At 49.2% G+C, this 17500-nt stretch overlaps 1 protein-coding gene across 6 annotated transcripts in view; it reads left to right on the top strand.

The window, feature by feature from the left end:
* The window catches only part of ankfn1a (ankyrin repeat and fibronectin type III domain containing 1a), a 116885-nt gene that overhangs the window by 88160 nt on the left and 11225 nt on the right, over positions 1–17500 (top strand). For all 6 annotated transcript variants that reach the window (XM_087845046.1, XM_087845047.1, XM_087845045.1 and 3 more), the window contains 11 exons: positions 4314–4508; positions 4897–5010; positions 5320–5417; positions 8403–8493; positions 9758–9865; positions 13789–13888; positions 14528–14660; positions 15060–15176; positions 15286–15501; positions 15573–15739; positions 16913–17072. In XM_087845046.1, coding sequence (XP_087701172.1) covers positions 4314–4508; positions 4897–5010; positions 5320–5417; positions 8403–8493; positions 9758–9865; positions 13789–13888; positions 14528–14660; positions 15060–15176; positions 15286–15501; positions 15573–15739; positions 16913–17072 — 1499 coding nt within the window. The remainder of the gene's footprint in view (positions 1–4313; positions 4509–4896; positions 5011–5319; positions 5418–8402; positions 8494–9757; positions 9866–13788; positions 13889–14527; positions 14661–15059; positions 15177–15285; positions 15502–15572; positions 15740–16912; positions 17073–17500) is intronic.

Here is a 17500-nt window from a genome sequence, read left to right as displayed (position 1 = left end):
GAGATGTTTGTGGACCAGGTGAGGTCGGCCGAGATGTGGACTCTGAGGAGCTTAAAGCTCTCCACCCTTTCTACCTCCTCCATCAGTGCAGAGGGTGGAGTGCTCAGATGGCTTTGTTCTCCTGAGGTCGATTACATCTCCTTGGTCTCGGCTGTGTTCAGGTTGTTGTCGTCACACCGTCGCTTCAGATGCTGAACCTCCTCTCTGTAGCTGAATCATCGCTCATCAGTCCTACGATGGTGGTGTCATCAGCACATTTTATAATGGTGTTACTGGTGTGGATTGGTGAACAGTTGTGGGTGAAGAGTGAGTATAAGAGGGGACTGAGGACTCACCCCTGTGGGACACATTCAGAGTGAGGGTGGAGGAGGTGTGCTCTCCCGTCCTGATGTTCTGGTGTCACGCAGGAAGTCCAGTATCCAGCTGCACAGCGAGCTGCTGGTTCACGAGTTTAGTTTATTAACCAGTTTGTGGGGTTGACCTGTGTTGAAGGCAGAGCTGGTCCACAAACAGCATCCTCACACAGGTGTTGCTACTGTCCAGGTGTGTGAAGAGCTATGGCGTCCTCTGTCCACCTGTTTGCCCTAAACTGTGTGGATCAAGGTCTGCAGCTGTGCGACATGATGAGCTGCTCAAACATTTGGTAGTTATGGTGGACGATGGTCATTCAAGCAGCTCACCGTGTTCTTGGGCCCTGGAACGATGGCGGCTCACAGGCAGGATGGTGCTACAGACTGCAGCAGTGAGAGGTTGAAGATGTTGGTGAAGACCTCTGCCACTCCACCAGCTACACCGTCAGGACCAGCAGATTAGACTGCTCCAACAGGAAACACACGATGAAGCCCTCACACTCATCGTCAGCGAGCACTGTTGGCACTAAAAACACAGTTCGTGGTGTTTTTAACCAAAGCGTCTTAAGAAGTAAGTCATGACGCTCTGCTGCTGAAGGTCAGCGGTTTCCAGTTTGTTTACTGGAGTCTGAGATTGTTCTAGAAACCCTCTCATATATTTACAGGAACATGATCTACATCACACTGATCTACATCACACTGATCTACATCACACTGATCTACATCACAGAGATCTACGTCACACTGATCTACATCACACTGATCTACATCACAGTGATCTACATCACAGTGATCTACATCACAGTGATCTACGTCACACTGATCTACGTCACACTGATCTACGTCACACTGATCTACATCACAGTGATCTACATCACAGTGATCTACGTCACACTGATCTACATCACAGTGATCTACATCACAGTGATCTACATCACAGTGATCTACATCACAGTGATCTACGTCACACTGATCTACATCACACTGATCTACGTCACACTGATCTACATCACAGTGATCTACGTCACACTGATCTACATCACACTGATCTACATCACACTGATCTACGTCACACTGATCTACGTCACACTGATCTACATCACACTGATCTACATCACAGTGATCTACATCACAGAGATCTACGTCACACTGATCTACATCACACTGATCTACATCACACTGATCTACATCACACTGATCTACATCACAGTGATCTACGTCACAGTGATCTACGTCACACTGATCTACATCACACTGATCTACGTCACACTGATCTACATCACAGTGATCTACATCACACTGATCTACATCACACTGATCTACATCACAGTGATCTACGTCACAGTGATCTACGTCACAGTGATCTACATCACACTGATCTACATCACACTGATCTACATCACACTGATCTACATCACAGTGATCTACGTCACAGTGATCTACGTCACACTGATCTACATCACACTGATCTACATCACACTGATCTACATCACAGTGATCTACATCACACTGATCTACATCACACTGATCTACATCACACTGATCTACGTCACAGTGATCTACGTCACAGTGATCTACGTCACAGTGATCTACGTCACAGTGATCTACGTCACAGTGATCTACATCACACTGATCTACATCACAGTGATCTACGTCACAGTGATCTACATCACAGTGATCTACGTCACAGTGATCTACGTCACAGTGATCTACATCACACTGATCTACATCACAGTGATCTACATCACAGTGATCTACATCACACTGATCTACGTCACAGTGATCTACATCACAGTGATCTACGTCACAGTGATCTACGTCACAGTGATCTACATCACAGTGATCTACATCACAGTGATCTACATCACAGTGATCTACATCACAGAGATCTACGTCACACTGATCTACATCACAGTGATCTACATCACAGTGATCTACATCACAGTGATCTACATCACAGTGATCTACATCACACTGATCTACATCACAGTGATCTACGTCACACTGATCTACATCACAGTGATCTACGTCACACTGATCTACGTCACAGTGATCTACATCACAGTGATCTACATCACACTGATCTACATCACAGTGATCTACATCACACTGATCTACATCACACTGATCTACATCACACTGATCTACATCACAGTGATCTACGTCACAGTGATCTACGTCACAGTGATCTACGTCACAGTGATCTACGTCACACTGATCTAAACAAGTGTAGCGTCGTCCTGCTGAAGAATATGACACTGCTGGGTTGTCTGGTTACCATAGTAACTGGTTTGTTGTAGCTACTAGTGACAGGACCAATAACTCAGTGAGAATCGTGAGCATAGACGCTGACGTTGATCTCGTGTTAGCTGCAGGAAACAGCAGATGTCCCAGTGTGGAGCCCTGTGGTGCACCACACAGAACAAGCTGCTCGTTATTGTCTCTGTTCCACTTTGATCTCAAACAGACACAAACTCATTCAGCTGGTGTCACTCATCAGTTTTGGACACATCGAATCTTTGTTGCGGAGTCGTTACTGTCGGACATCTGTGAAGTCTGTTTGTGCCTCGGTGGGCTGTAGCGTAAATCCTCGTTCACGTGGCTCCCTGTCTGATGATGGACTTCCTGCTCTTCGCGCTCATCAGCCTGTCCTATCAGAGTGTTACAGTTTCGGGGCTGAAAGCGTGACATATTTCTGTGCTCGGGTAATTACAGCGTAAATCATCCTCGGCTGTGTTTCTTGGACGAGCTGGTTTGTTGTGCGGACTTCAGAACATGAGCTGAAATCTCTCCTCGCGGGCTCGTTTTACTCGCTTTCATAACGTCTCTGCATGCAGCAGGTTAGACTGAGACATACAGTGTGTGAGGGAGTTCTTGTTTGCTGCTTGTTTATGCTGCTGTCACGGTCTGTGACTGAGAACTGGACGGCAGCGAGCGGCGTCGCAGTAAAGCGGCGGTGTTTGGGCGGGCTGGCAGCGAGCGTTTCACCGTGACAAATGTGGAGGAACACACACAGAGCTGTGCTGCTGATGAATGCGCCGTCAGACTTCATGCCACGGCTCTGCTGTCACGCTTCACTCGGGCGGAGAGGAAACATCCGTCAGAGCAGGAAAAAGAAATGTTTCTGTCCTCAGAGGCTCCGTCCATGCACGACGCTCGTCTCCTAAAAACATGCCCGTCATTGTTTGTGATGATGATGATGATGATGATGCATCCTCGGGCTCCTCCGTGGGCTCTGGAACCAGATCCTGGACAGATCAAACCCATCTGTCAGCTTTCATTAGGACCTGATTTTCACTGGTTTTATAACTGTGCAAAAATCTTGAGCCACCTCTCATTTCTGTGTGTTGAATGCTTTTGTTTGTTAAGCCTCTGAACTCTGACCTATGAATCATTTGTGCAAATCGTGGCTCAAGACTTTTGCACAGCCCGTTGAAAGCCCCGCCCTGTGCTGGACTCTCCAGAGCTTTGTTTCATCGTCAGCTCCTTGTGAAGTTATTTTTATACAACTGATTTCTTGGTGCTGAATACGAGGAGCTAAAACACACCGCAGCACAGACATCCAGCACAGACGCTTTACTAACAGACCTGACGATCGATCAGAGAAAGTTTGCACCTTTGGTCCGTCTGCGCTCGCTCAGTTTCCGTGTTTGGTTTTCTCTGCGTCTCCTTTTGTCTGCCTGTAAAGACGAGGCCTTGACACAGACGAACTCCACCTCCTCCACAGCTGCTTTTCTTCCACTAGCAGGAGACACGACTCCACATTCACGGAGCGAGAAAGCCAAACACGCTCGTCTGAGCTGTAATCAAACGCTCGCAGGTAGGCGTCGTTCAGCAGGTAGCGCGTCCACAAACGTCTGACTGTGGCGATGGGTGCAGCAGGTGGAGGTTTGTGTGAAGCACAGATAAAAGCAGAAAGCTGCAGTTTGCTGTTTGTAACCAGCTGCTGTGTTTCTCCTGCAGTCGTGAGCGTGGAGAGTCGCGAGGCTCACCTCAACTCGCTGGTGCTGGAGGCGGAGCGGCGGGCGGTCGACCTGGCGGCGCAGGCTCAGAGGGACGGCCTCTCGCTGGAGGCCTGCCACAAAGACAAACAGCTGAGGGCGTGGGAGTGGAGGTGCAAGCTGTACAAACGCATGAGGACGGGCTTCCAGCACGCACGTGAGTCCGCACGCCGCCCACCTTAGTGTGCGTTTCCTGCCGTCGCTTCCTGTGTGTGTGGCCTGGCGGGGACATGCGTGACCTCGGAGCGCAGTACGCGTTCAGCTTCCTGTCAACATTAGAGCTGCTACACCCAGAGGGGGCGGGGTTTACACGATCAGCAAACAGAAAGGTTGCGATCGAGACGTGAGCGTGTGCGGTGAACTCACGGTCTCATTAGAGCAACATCAGGGTGATTCGGTGCTTCTGCTCCGGCTTCACACAGCGACCAATCACACCTGCTAAAGACGTCAGGCAGGAAACAGGAAGTCAATCACATGTTGCCATAGTTACCTGGAAAACAGTCAGAGCCACACACGCACACCCTCCTCTCTGTGCCCCTGCTCAGGTACCCCGGAGGCCCCGTCCATGGTTCGACTGAGCGTGAGCAGTAGCAGCACGCTGACCGTCACCTTCCAGGAGCCGCAGTGTCTCAACTCCACTGTGGTGACCAAGTACAGAGGTGAACACACACACGTGCACACAGGCTCCTGTGTGAGACTAAAAGGTCAAAGGTCAGGCCATCATTCACGCTTCGATGTTCGAGGTGAAGCTTCGACTGAAGACTTCCTGTTGGGTCTGCAAACCTGAGACGACCACAACAATAAACTAACACTCTCTGCGTTAATTTACAGGTTTACTTCACGGTTAAACTCTGAAGCTTCAGATTTATTCTCAGATGATGCCTCAGGTTGTCGTGGTTACAGGGAGGAACAGGAAGTGGTGCTCAGAGGTGAGGAGGCTAACGTTGTGTCTGTCGACGTGTTCACAGTGGAATGGAGCTGCCTGAAGGACTTCTCGCTGCTCGCCGGAGAGACGGTGTTGGATAACCTGCAGAGCCTCAAGTGCACCATCAGCAGCCTCACCACGGTAACAAGAGCATCCCTCCTCCGCACATCCACCCATCTGCTGCTGCTTTACTTCACACTTTCAGGAAAAGGAGTTTCTGTCACGATGAAGCTGCTGTCGGTCTGTCGTTTGTCCGCTCGCTGTGATGCACGTGTGCGTTTGCAGCAGGCGGGTGATTTCGGACCTCGTGATGTCATTGCGCGGTCCCTGCGTTGTGCGTTGGCTGATTGGCGTCTGTGATGCAGACTTGTTTTCACTGTGCTGCACACACCGAACCACAGCTGCTGCCATTTAGAGCGGCGTTCACAAACTTCCACGGCGGCCCTGAACAAGAGAACGCGCTGAAACGCCGGAGACGCTCCGAGGGCGAATAATGAGCCGCGAGGCTCTCGGACGCCACAGCTCTCATTTACATACTGAATTCATCGAGTCGGGGCGAGCCGCACGAGGAGCTCGGAGGCCTTTAAGTACTCGGCTGTCCTGGAAGGATTAGACCTGCAGGGCACACATGGGGGGGCCACGGGGGGCCACGGGGGCCTGTTTGTGGAGGTGGAAGAAAGCCTGAAGCTGCGAGCAGCTGTGACAGGAACACAGCACAGGTAAAGGTGGTGCAGGTGGTGTTTTTGTAGCCAGGGAGCAGAGTGAAGGTAGGGAGCTAATGATAGCTGATAATATCTCAGCACATGGCGTTAAAAACGTTTTATTAGACAAGAACAGCAGCGACAGCAGGAACAGCAGCGACAGCAGGAACAGCAGCGACAGCAGGAACAGCAGGAACAGCAGCGACAGCAGGAACAGCAGGAACAGCAGCGACAGCAGGAGGACGTTTGAACTCCTGGAAAAAGATTTTTAACGTTTATCAAACGTTAAAAATCCGACAAACGTCGGTGCAGGCCAGTCTCACAGGCCTGCACAGGGAAATGTTCCTCTGCTGGTTGCTAGCATCAAACTGGCTGCAAAGAGGTATGAGAAGCTCTGAGGGGTGCTGCCTGCTGAGGGTGGGGCCTGTTGAGGGTGGGGCCTGCTGAGGGGAGGGGCCTGCTGAGAGGAGGGGCCTGCTGAGGGGAGGGGCCTGCTGAGAGGAGGGGCCTGCTGAGGGGTGGGGCCGAGTTTAAAGAAACCTGTTTAACCCTTTAAAGCCGGTCAGAGCAGCACGCTCTGTTCTGCGTAACTATTTTTAAATCCCAGTAGCTCTGCAACCACGTAAGCTAGCGCAATAATTGTTTTTGCATATGAAACCGGAGGAGTTGTACTTACATCTTATGCCATCAGCTTGTCCTCGGTCACAGTTTCCTTCCACATATAGCTTTGCAAAAACTGCATAAAAAGCACTTGCAGCAACAAAAACATAATATTCCAGAAACACGCTTTGCCGATCCGATCAGCTGTTTGTAACACTTCCTACGTCCATCAGCGTGAACTATCACATGTCCGCCATGACCTGCCCGAAACCGGAAGTGACGTCATTTTGAGGAAATGTAGTTTTTTACCATCAGGGCCTCATGAGCCTATACTGGTGTTTTAAAAGTTATGTTTGACTTTATGACTTTCTGTGTGGTTTCTGGGATGCTTAGGACTCATATTGCACTGCTGGAAATAGTTTATTTTGATGCATATGCTGCTTTTTTGCAAATTTGCATTATAATATTTATTTTTGTTTTTCCTGCAGTGTATAAAAATTGGTGTATTTCAAAAATAAAACTATGAAGACACTCAAAATAAATTTTCTGTGGTGGGAAACTATTTTGTGCAACTTTTTTGTATTTACAGTTTTGAGGGATAAGCCTCTTAAATTTCTCTAACTAGAAATATATGTTAAAAAACAAAAACGATTTTCAATTTTTCTGTAGTTTATTGCACTTTTTTACAATTTATGTAATTACTATGCACTTAATGCAGGCATATTATTAAAATTTAGGCTGTAATGGTTGTATTGATGTATAGCAACTTGAAATGCTCCCAAAAATGGCTCCACAGCATGTAAACATATAATATCAGCTCTGGTGGACTTGGTTCTATGGTCGGTCTTAAAGGGTTAAAGAAACCTGTTTAAAGAAACCTGAGTGATATTGGGTTAAAGTCATAAGTTTGATTTAACGGAGGCTCCGTCGTTCGGTTTCAGGGATCGAGGCCGCTGTCGGTGAAAAAGCTGCACCCTGCTCTGATTGGATGAGGTCAGCTGATTCAGTGCGAGCCTGAAAGCAAACGTGTTGCTCGTGTTGCTCGGGTGGAGTCGACTGCTCCTCTTACGACTGCTGTATGTTTTCTGTGGAGACGTTTCTTGTCCTCGTTACGTTGGCTGAAGGCGAGCAGTCGGCTGTTGATGATGATGATGATGATGATGGTTTCTGCAGACCTCCTCTGAGCTGCTGTCTGTGCGGATGAACAGAAGGGGGCGGAGCACACAGGGGGGCTCCAATTAAAACCCAAATTGAACCGAGCAGCAGAGTGACATTTGAAAGGAAATTTCCTGAAATGTTAAAGCACTTACGCTTTCATGAACTTTTACAGCAGCAAAGGTTTGTTTCCACAAAGTGTCCTGATGATATAAAGCAGTAAAAATTACTGTCAGAGTTTGTTGGGTTTTTTTCCAAGGACAGGCTGCCAGAGAAAATAAAGAAACCTCTTCAAACCTTTAGAAAACTTTTTTCAGACGTGCACATCGGAAATGTTCCAGCTTTAAGAGCATGAATAAGCAGACGAATGAGTTTGGTGAAAAGCTGCGCAGACGCTTTCACAGCACTCAACACGACCTCAGTGGGAGCTCAAAGTCATCACATCAACCGACGTCTGAGGGATGAAAAGCGAGAAACAGCTCAGTCCGTCCTGACACATTAATAACAGGAGGCAGGATAAAAAGACAAAAGTATGTGGACACATTAAAGGGTAGAATGCTGGTTTCCTACAGTGGAAGTGTCCACATACTTTTGTTGACACAGTTATTTTCAGTGATTTGTTTCCTCCAAACTCGCCTCTTCACTCTAACAGATGGTTTCTGCTTTTCAGGGTCGGCTCTACTACGTTCGAGTGTCGGCTTATAACATGAAGGGCTGGGGTCCGCCCGCCTCCTCCCTCCCTCCGTCTGCAGCTCCATCCAGTAAGTTCTCTCCATATTTTTCCATTAACCTCACCATGTCAGCAGCTCGCCGCTTTTCTGTGACTCTGGAGTTTAACCTCTTTGTGCAGCAGCTGTTTCAGCCTGGTTTAAATTCCTCTGCTGAATAATGCATCATGTAAATGTTGCAGAGCCACTGTTGCAGGCCTGCAGAGAACAGATCGACGTGGTGGGGTAAACTGGTTTGTTGCAGTCGGGTTAGATATGACGGTGGAGGACATGTTTCATGTGAGGCTGCAGATATTTCGCCACCTGTGGGTTTAGAATGACTTCTAGCTCCTCCCACAAACAACAGTAACAGATTACTTTCTCCAGGGAGTAACTAGATGCTGATATACGTGTAGGAGGCTAGCTTTGGTTTAATTAAAGGTGAGATCGGTTGAAACTACTCACTCGCTCATTTGTTACATCTGTGGAGAGTTTGTGATGAGCTTAAAGATGTGAGATTCCGACGATGGAAGAACGAGGAGATTGTCAGCAGACGATGAGATGTTGTTGGTGACCAGAGGACCTCAGAGACGCTCACAGGGCCACGTGGACTCTTCGGCTGAACTTTGACCTGCAGTCAGAGGCCGGGGACAACCTGCGGGAATCAAGGAAACCCGAACGAAGGATCAGCCGTCAGCAGAGCCGGCGTGACGTGTGACGAAGCACAAATACATGAGAATGTTGTCACATAAAACAGGAAGTTGGTGCGATGTGAACCTGCAGGGTCTGTTCCCGTGGTCGAGGCTGAAGTGTGCGTCTGCTGTGAATCATGTGAACATCCTGTTCTGACGTCCTCGGGTCGGGAAAATCGATTTCATCGCTCTGTCACGACTCGCTTTCTGTTTCCTGCACATCGGAGCTTCAGCCTTGAGCTGTGTGTGTGTGTGTGTGTGTGTGTGTGTGTGTGTGTGTGTGTGTGTGTGTGTGTGTGTCAGAAGCAGAAAGTGTGTGGGTGTTTGTTTTAAACAGAGTGAAAGCACGACTGCACCTCTACAGATGCTTGACATCCATTAGTTCATTCTGCAGCTTCACACAAACAGACTTTGGAGCCGTTCTTGTTCTCCTGTCTGCTTACACGTGTTAGACTTTAGTTTTTTCTGTGAACGACATTTCAAAGTTGTCTGAGTCTGCACTGACATGAGAACAGCAGGTCGGCGCTGCACCTGAGTCCACGCTGACACGTTACAACGTTTGAGGCGGACTGGAGCTCTCGCAGATTCGCTCAGTTCCTTCATTTGTCCTGTGCTTCCTTGTCCAGATTGGCGGGAGAGCGATGGCCGGGAACCCAGGAGGCGGGGCCACATCGAGGCCATGGAGCGTCTGCTGCAGCAGGTCCGAGCGACTCACACACACTACTGCTGTGGAGGTGAGTGTCGGCGGGCTCGTGGCGGACGGCCTCCACCACAATAAACATTTCTTGTTACGTTTTCATCCTTTAGATATAACTTTTAACACAACTGTGTTAAAAAGGCGGTTTCTGACATCAGCGGGAGTTTGAATCCCACTGATGTCACAAACCTCAGCGCTCATGAAGCCCCGCACATCTGTGGAAACGTCCACGGAGTCAAACCGACAACTGATTAGCTGCTCTTCCTCCTGAGTCGCAGCCGGGCTGGTCGATGCTAACGCCGACGGTGTGTGTGTGTGTCTGTGTGTGTGTGTGTGTGTGTGTGTGTCAAGGTTATTATCGTTAACGAAAACTAACGAAATAACGAAAACTAGAAGTGAAAAAACATTTTCGTTAACGGAAATAAAAATAAAAACAAAAAAAGGAAAACTAACTAAAACTATAATGAGTGTTCACAAAACTAACTAAAATTAACTGAATTTATAGCAAAAATGTGTTTAGTTTTCATTGATGTGTGCGTGTCATACAAGAGTCGAGGGTGAAAATGAAGTTTAGTTTCCAGATTGTTTTCTTGCTGTGTCTCATTATGCCAGCAGGTGGCAGCACGTTAGTCGAGTCGTCTGTGTCGCTGCTCCGTCCACGCGCAGAATCATGTCAGGAAAAGTCGGGAGCCAGAGTCCAATTTGGGATTACTTTGAATATGACTGTGTTTTGGATAAAGCAAGTGTCTTGTAGTGGAAACAGACAAATTATGAGGGACGTTTCTAAAGGGAAAAAATCCCACAAACCTTAAAGTGCACTTGAAAAGCTCACACAAGAAGGCTAACCTAGCTTAGCTTGAGAAGGTAAGGGAGCACACTCAACCCTCATCCCCAGAAACAGAAGCTAACCCCAGGCAAGGCAGCGTGATGCATCCCGAGACAACAGGACGGGGATATCTACACAGCTGTGTGAGTCAATTACCTTCAAAAAGTTTATCAATTCACTTGAACCAAAATTACGAACACCCGGTGCTGCGAGAGTTAATAGTCTCATTGGGGCCAAGATATACATTTTATAGTTGCCTGGTATCAATGGTTGTTCATCTGCCTTTATTTATTTATTTATTTAAAGAACCCATAGGTGGGAATGTGAGTTGTCTGTCTCTGCGTGTTAGCCCTGCGACAGACAGGCGACCTGTCCAGGGTGCAGTATGGTAGCTGGAATAGCAACATACCCAAGGATGAGCAGAATGACTGATATGATGAAACTGGGATTTTGTTACACTTAATTATTGCGAACACAACTAAAATTATAACTGAAACTAATCAAAACTAAACTGAAACTAAGGATTTTCAAAAAAATAAAAACTAAACTAAACTAGCAAACAATTGGTAAAAACTAATTAAAACTGATATAAAATTGAAAATCTGAAGTCAAAACTAAATAAAAATAAAAACGAATGAAAATTGCAAAACTATTAAAACCCTGATGTGTGTGTGTGTGTGTGTGTGTGTGTGTGTGTGTGTGTGTGTGTGTGTGTGTACTCTGAGAGAACCAAAAATAAATGTGTGAGATGGATCAGTGTGGGTACAGAGCACCACTGTGGAGCAGGAGGAGCTCAGCAGCATCATTTATGTGTGTGAGACGTTTCCATGACATCAGAGGTCATCAACCCTCAGCGTGCCCGCCGTCACACTCTGACCGTGCCGTTTCTCGGTTGAGGTCATGAGGCCGTGTAAACACATTTGTCCCCGCCACACGAGTAATCCCTGCTCACACAGGCGGCGGCGTTCGCCCGCACGCCCGGAGCTTTCTCTGCGGCCTCGTGATGAAGGACACTCCGTGTAAGTCTGTTACACCCACAGAAACGTGCACGCTGTGACCTTCTCAGAGTGGCGTGGAAACGGGATCGATTCAGATCAGATTAAGAGTCGCTGCTGTTTGATCACGTGGCGGCGTGGAGACCTGACTGTGATTCAGCCGCTGCACAAACCCACTGATGAGACACTTTAACCACAGATTAAATGTGAGCTCACGTAGCTGATGTTTGTTTCACTACGAAAGAAACTGAGTGTAGTTGTTCTGATGAGCAGTGCAGAGGAAACCCAGACACGACTGCAGACACAAACGGCGACACAAAGTCGTGTGTTCGTTTTAGCTTCTGCTGCCATTACTTTGACTTTACTGCTGCAGAAATACATGTGTGTCAGTGTGCAGACACAAACATGCAAACAAACGCAGATTCATCTTTACTCTCACGTCTGTCTGAGCAGACCCAGGAAAAACTGTTTGTTCACAGAGTGAGCTCTGTGCAAAGAGGCGGAGTCGGGGTTTCAGAGATGCACGGGAGGGAGGGCAGAGGGACTCTCGATCATCGATCCACACGCCGCGCTTCGTCCACGCTGCCAAACACTCAGGAATCAGGCGAGAGACACCAGGACGAGGTCACAGCTACGCTGACGTGAGGCGTGCAAGCGTCCAGCGACGAGACGCTCTGAGCCTCTGTTTAAATAGTGGAGGGACAGGATACAAGCCGCAGGTGCGTGGGCCAGAGGCGGGAGCCCACAGAGAGCTCCGCCCAGACAGGGCGGAGACAGGAGAGAAACAACAAAACCGTGTGTCCCGACCATCTGAGCAGATATCAGTTTATCAGTGTTTTTAATCACATCGTCATCGTCACTGCAGGAGGCCTTCATCTGTCTCCTCTTCCTCGTCTCATTCACTTCGCTGGCTGTTGTCTCAGAAGCCGTTCACCGCTGTAATAATTGAAAGGTCAGAACTCAAACTCTCCCCCTCCTCCTCCCTGACAGATGGAAAGGTGGACGCCTCATTAATCGACTCGTTTGCAGCGCTCTCCAACAAAACTGTTTATTCAGCATGGCGTGCGAGCTCTTGTCACATCATCCAGTGTCAGAGCCGGTTAGCTCGGCGCTCACGCACACAGAGACTTGCTAAAGTCGTCAGGTTCCCTCTGACAGACTCGGAAAAAGGCCAATTTTCCAAGTGCGAGAGCAGCTGGACAAAAGGCGCTCCGATAAAGCGAGCTGTAATTACAGCTTTTAACGAGCAAACAGCAATTTCACGGAGAGATAGAAACCTAAAGCCTTAATTCACCTCGTCAAACCCAACAGAAGAACAACAGCAGCTCGTGAGGAGAGAGAGCAGCAGAAGATGGTGGTGTAGGCGCCGGGATCGCGATGTTCCCTCGCCTCTGAGATCCTGAGCAGACAAACAACACAGCGAATCATTAAACACGGTGCAGGTTGTTTTGTGTAAGTTGATTTGTTTGCAGCAATATTAACGTGCTTATAAAAACAGCGAGCGTTCATGGCCTGCAGGGGGCGACCTGCCTCGGTCACCTGACGTGCAGGTAGTTACAGTTTCATGTGAGCGTCGTGTGTTTCAGACGCTGCTTCAGTTGGAGCTGAAACACAAACAGATGTTGCTCCTTAAAGTCGTTTCATATGTTACACCAACATGTTTTTAATAAAAGGCTTTAGAGCACCAGCACACGAGGATGCTGTGACCTATGGTGATGTCGCTGTGCGCTGCTTTTCTGTTGGGAAGGGGTCAGAGGTCAGATCTGTTTTTCCTCCACCGTGCATCTCACGGCTCGTTCCCCTGGCGGTCTGCGGCCGGCTGCTGTCGGCTGCACGTCTGACGTCTGTTTACAGGACGGTAATTACGTGACGCTTAATTAGCTGCAGTAAAAGGGGCGCTGCGGTCTGGAGATTGGCATCGCTGAGCGGCCAGTTGGCGTCCTCGCGAGGACGGCCGGAGGGAGCGATGGAGGACGCGAGGGAAAGGAGATAGACAGCCGAGCGAGTGAAGGAGATAAGATTGAGTCGGCAGCGTGGGAGAGACGCTCGACCCCGCTGACCCAAAAACAAACATTTAGACTGAAGCTGGAAAAACTGCAGTTTTAACTTGTTTTCTTCTTCTCTCGTCTCTTTGTTCAGATGCCTCGAAGCTGCAGAACCCCAGCAGGAAGCAGTCTGTCTCCAGAAGTCTGAAACATCTCTTCAACTCCTCCAACAAGTTTGTAAAGACACTGAAAAGGTCAGAAGCTGCCACGAGCCTGAGCACGCTCTCGCTGTCACTGTAACCTGCTAGGCTTCCCGTTCCTGTGGCTCCAGCACCATGTTCATTGGTTTAGGTGTGGCGGGTGGGAATTCTCACCTCGATGTTTTAGTGGAGATATGTGGATGGAGTTCCCATGGGAACCAGCTCAGTCTTGGTGGATGCTGCAGGAAGCCATCCCTCCCGTAGACACTGATGTCAGGCTCGTGCTGCCCTGCTGGCATCAACAGCATCAGCCTTTTCCATGAAACCCGTGGAAGTTCTCCTGGGTGGAATTTCCTGTGGTAGTCCTGCAGTGACATCAGTGGCTCCAACTCGGCGCCTGAGCTTTTCAGGACTGCTGATCTTTCTTATTTAAAAGTCTCTGATTGGTTTCAGTGACTCACACCACAGCATAAAGTTGTTTCAGGAAGTTGAAGCCGCTGATGTCAGAGCGATGACGAAGCTGCAGCAGGAAGCAGAGACGACGTTTTCCAGACGCAGGAAGCAGAATAACAAACATCTTTATCCTGATTTAACTCAGTAAACTAATAAAATGATCGTTTTTCAGTGTAAAGTGTATCATTAAGCACGCTAACCTTCCTCTCTATTCACCTGTGTGCGCCCTCCTGTGTGCAGGGGGATCTACCTGGCGGCCGTGTTCTACCATAAGGACAGTTTACTGGTGACGGCCGAGGAGCAGATCCCCATCGTGGAGGTCGATGACTCGTACAGCAGCTCGCTCATGCAGGACTTCCTGTGGTTCACAAAGGTACACAAATAAAACCTTCTCCTCATCATCGTCGTCTGTGGGGCAGCTTTGAACGAGCCCTCTGCTCCTCACACCCTTTCCTCTCATCATGTGTCGTATTTATTTCTGCTGCTGGATGTCTTTCATTCCCAGCAGGCAGCTGGTTTGGTTCACGTCGTGTTGCAGGGGTTTGGTCTCCCTGCAGCCTCTCTGTGCTCCCACACGTCTGTTTCTAAAGACTTCTGTAGGGAAGCTGCCAGTGTGACCAGTGTGACCAGTGTGTGCGAGCTGGAGTAATACTGGCTGCTTCAGCGCTCAGCAGCTTTTGCTTGGTTGCAGTAGGAGGGTGGAGGAGGAACGGTTAATGGACAGTTTTCACACGGTGTGTCTCTGATGTCAACTTCCTGTTTGTGTCTGCAGCTGTCCTGCATGTGGGAGGACGTCCGGTGGCTGAGACAGAGCATGTCGGTGTCCATGTCGTCGTCCTCCACCCTGCAGGCCAGGCACAAGATGCTCACCGCCGCCGGGCAGCTGCAGGTCAGGAAACCGACCAATCAGCTTCAGTGAAAACCGACCCGGCGTCCGACAGGCCGAGCGTCCCCGTCTCAGACCTGTAACCTGTAATGTTTACCTGCTCCACCTGCAGAACCTCCTGGGAACCCACAACCTGGGTCGGGTCCACTACGAGCCCATCAAGGATCGCCATGGCAACGTGCTGCTGGTGACGATCCGCGACACGGAGAGCCAGCACTCGCTGTTCAGCGGGAAGTGGATGCAGGTGACCAAACTGCAGAGCCAGAGGAAGTCTCTGTCCACGCCCGAGGAGCCCTACGCCCTCGACATCCTCATCATCACCATACAGGTGAGGCACAGGCGAGTGAAGTCACCTGACAGGAAGTCCTGATTTAACCCGTTTCTGTTTCTGCCCTTCAGGACATTTTGGCGTACCAGCGGCGCAGCACCCACCGGCTCGCCCCGGGACTCTACCTGGGCTACCTGAAGCTCAGCAGCTCCGTGGACCAGATCAAGGTCCTGGTGTCCCAGCGGACCCCCAACATGCTCTGCCACGCCCGCGTGCGAGACAACGCCAACGTGTCCAGGTACGCTTACCTGCTGAATAACAGCTGCAGTGAGACGAGTGCACGACGAGGGTGGGAGAACGGGGTCAGCGCTCTCAGGAGCTGAGAGGAGGGGAAGGTTTCCACGCTGTTTCGTGTCAGTGAGGTCGCTCGCTCTCAGACTGCGGCGTTTTGAATGGCGAGCTCTGTTTGGTGCTGTTTCCGTGTGAAATGTAGCGCGAACGCTGGTTTGTTCCTGCAGCAGCACACGTGGCTGAAATGAGGTTCCTCTGCAGGGCGGCTGGGTCGTCTGCCCGGAGCCTGTGGCGGGTTGGAAAACTGGATTTCCTGGTTGATCCAGAACACGCTGGGGGAACACCTCATCTGGCCTGGAATCGTCTGGGAATATCTGGAAAGTTTTGCTGGCAGAATGGGCGTGTGCAGCTGCCTCATTAGTCACCAGTGTAACTGGACTTTGGATAAACAAAGGAAGCAACTAAAAAGGAAGCAAGAAACAAAGAGACTGAAGAAGAGAAGAAATGGACGAAGAAAAACAGGAAGAAGGGAACCAATGAAGGAAGAAGTGAAGAAACCTAATAGAAATAAAAGAGAAAATAAGAAACGAAGCTAATGTAGAAAAATGTCGACAAACATGGAAGATGCAAACACAGCAACCAGGAAGCAAGGAAAGAAGAGTCTAACAAGCTAGGAAAGGAAGGAAGGAAAGAAGAGTCTAACAAGCTAGGAAAGGAAGGAAGGAAAGAAGAGTCTAACAAGCTAGGAAAGGAAGGAAGGAAAGAAGAGTCTAACAAGCTAGGAAAGGAAGGAAGGAAGCGATGAGCAAACCAACGAAGGAGGGAACGATGAGGGAACCGACTTGAATCTCGCCGCGTTACCTCGTGAGGCTCCAGCACCAGATGTTCCCGCTGTGAGCTGAAGTCAGTCTGAGATGTTCGGTGCGTCCTCGCTCGGACTGATCGAGGATCAACATCGTATTCCTGCCTCGGCAGCTCGGCGTGGTCGAAGAACGGAAGAAACGGGAGAGAAAAAAGCTGCTGCTGTGTTTTTGAGCGTGTGAGCCGGCGTGCAGATGAAGCTCGTGTTGATTTGTCGGTTTCGGTTAGCCGAGGCGAGCAGAGACCCCGCCCTGTGGTCCGCAGGAAGTCTCTGACGGCATCAGTGACCCGCCTCTGTCTGTGTGTGCTGTCCAATCAGAGAGGAGTGGGACTGGATCCAGACGCTGGCAGCTGCAGGAGAGAAGGAGGATGGCCAGGGGGCGGAGCCCCGGGCAGGAAGCCACGCCCCTTTACTGTACTATGAGCTGCAGACGGCCATCAAGTCCCTGCTGAAACACATCAACCTACCTCTGCACCAGGTACGCACACCTCGCACACTTACTGTACTTACATTACTCTGTACTTATACTTACTATATTACTTACAAATACTTACAGGCAGGAACACTCGAACAACATGAGGGTAAACAGCAGGGATGGTTTAGGTTTTATCCGATACCGGTACCAAACCGGTACTTTTGAAATGGTGCCGGTGCTTAAACGGTGCTCAAACCGGTGCTTAAAGAATGGAGAACACAAACTTTGTCCAAAAACCTCTCATGTTCAGCTGTTTTTTTGTAAAAAGATAACAATGTTAGCCTTTTCTGCAGCTATGGGGCATATATGGTATCGCTCTGGGCTGGAAGCAGCTTAATCAATGGAAAAAACACAAACTTTGTCCAAAAACCTCTCATGTTTAACTGTTTTCCACTTTTTCTTTGGTCATTTTAGCCTTTTTGTCCAGGGTG

This window comes from Neolamprologus brichardi, chromosome 8 (genome assembly GCF_056152115.1).
Source record: "Neolamprologus brichardi isolate AB-2024 chromosome 8, ASM5615211v1, whole genome shotgun sequence".
Taxonomy (NCBI): Eukaryota; Metazoa; Chordata; class Actinopteri; order Cichliformes; family Cichlidae; genus Neolamprologus; species Neolamprologus brichardi.
Note: the sequence above shows the minus strand (reverse complement) of the source record. Positions and strands in the feature narration are given on the sequence as shown.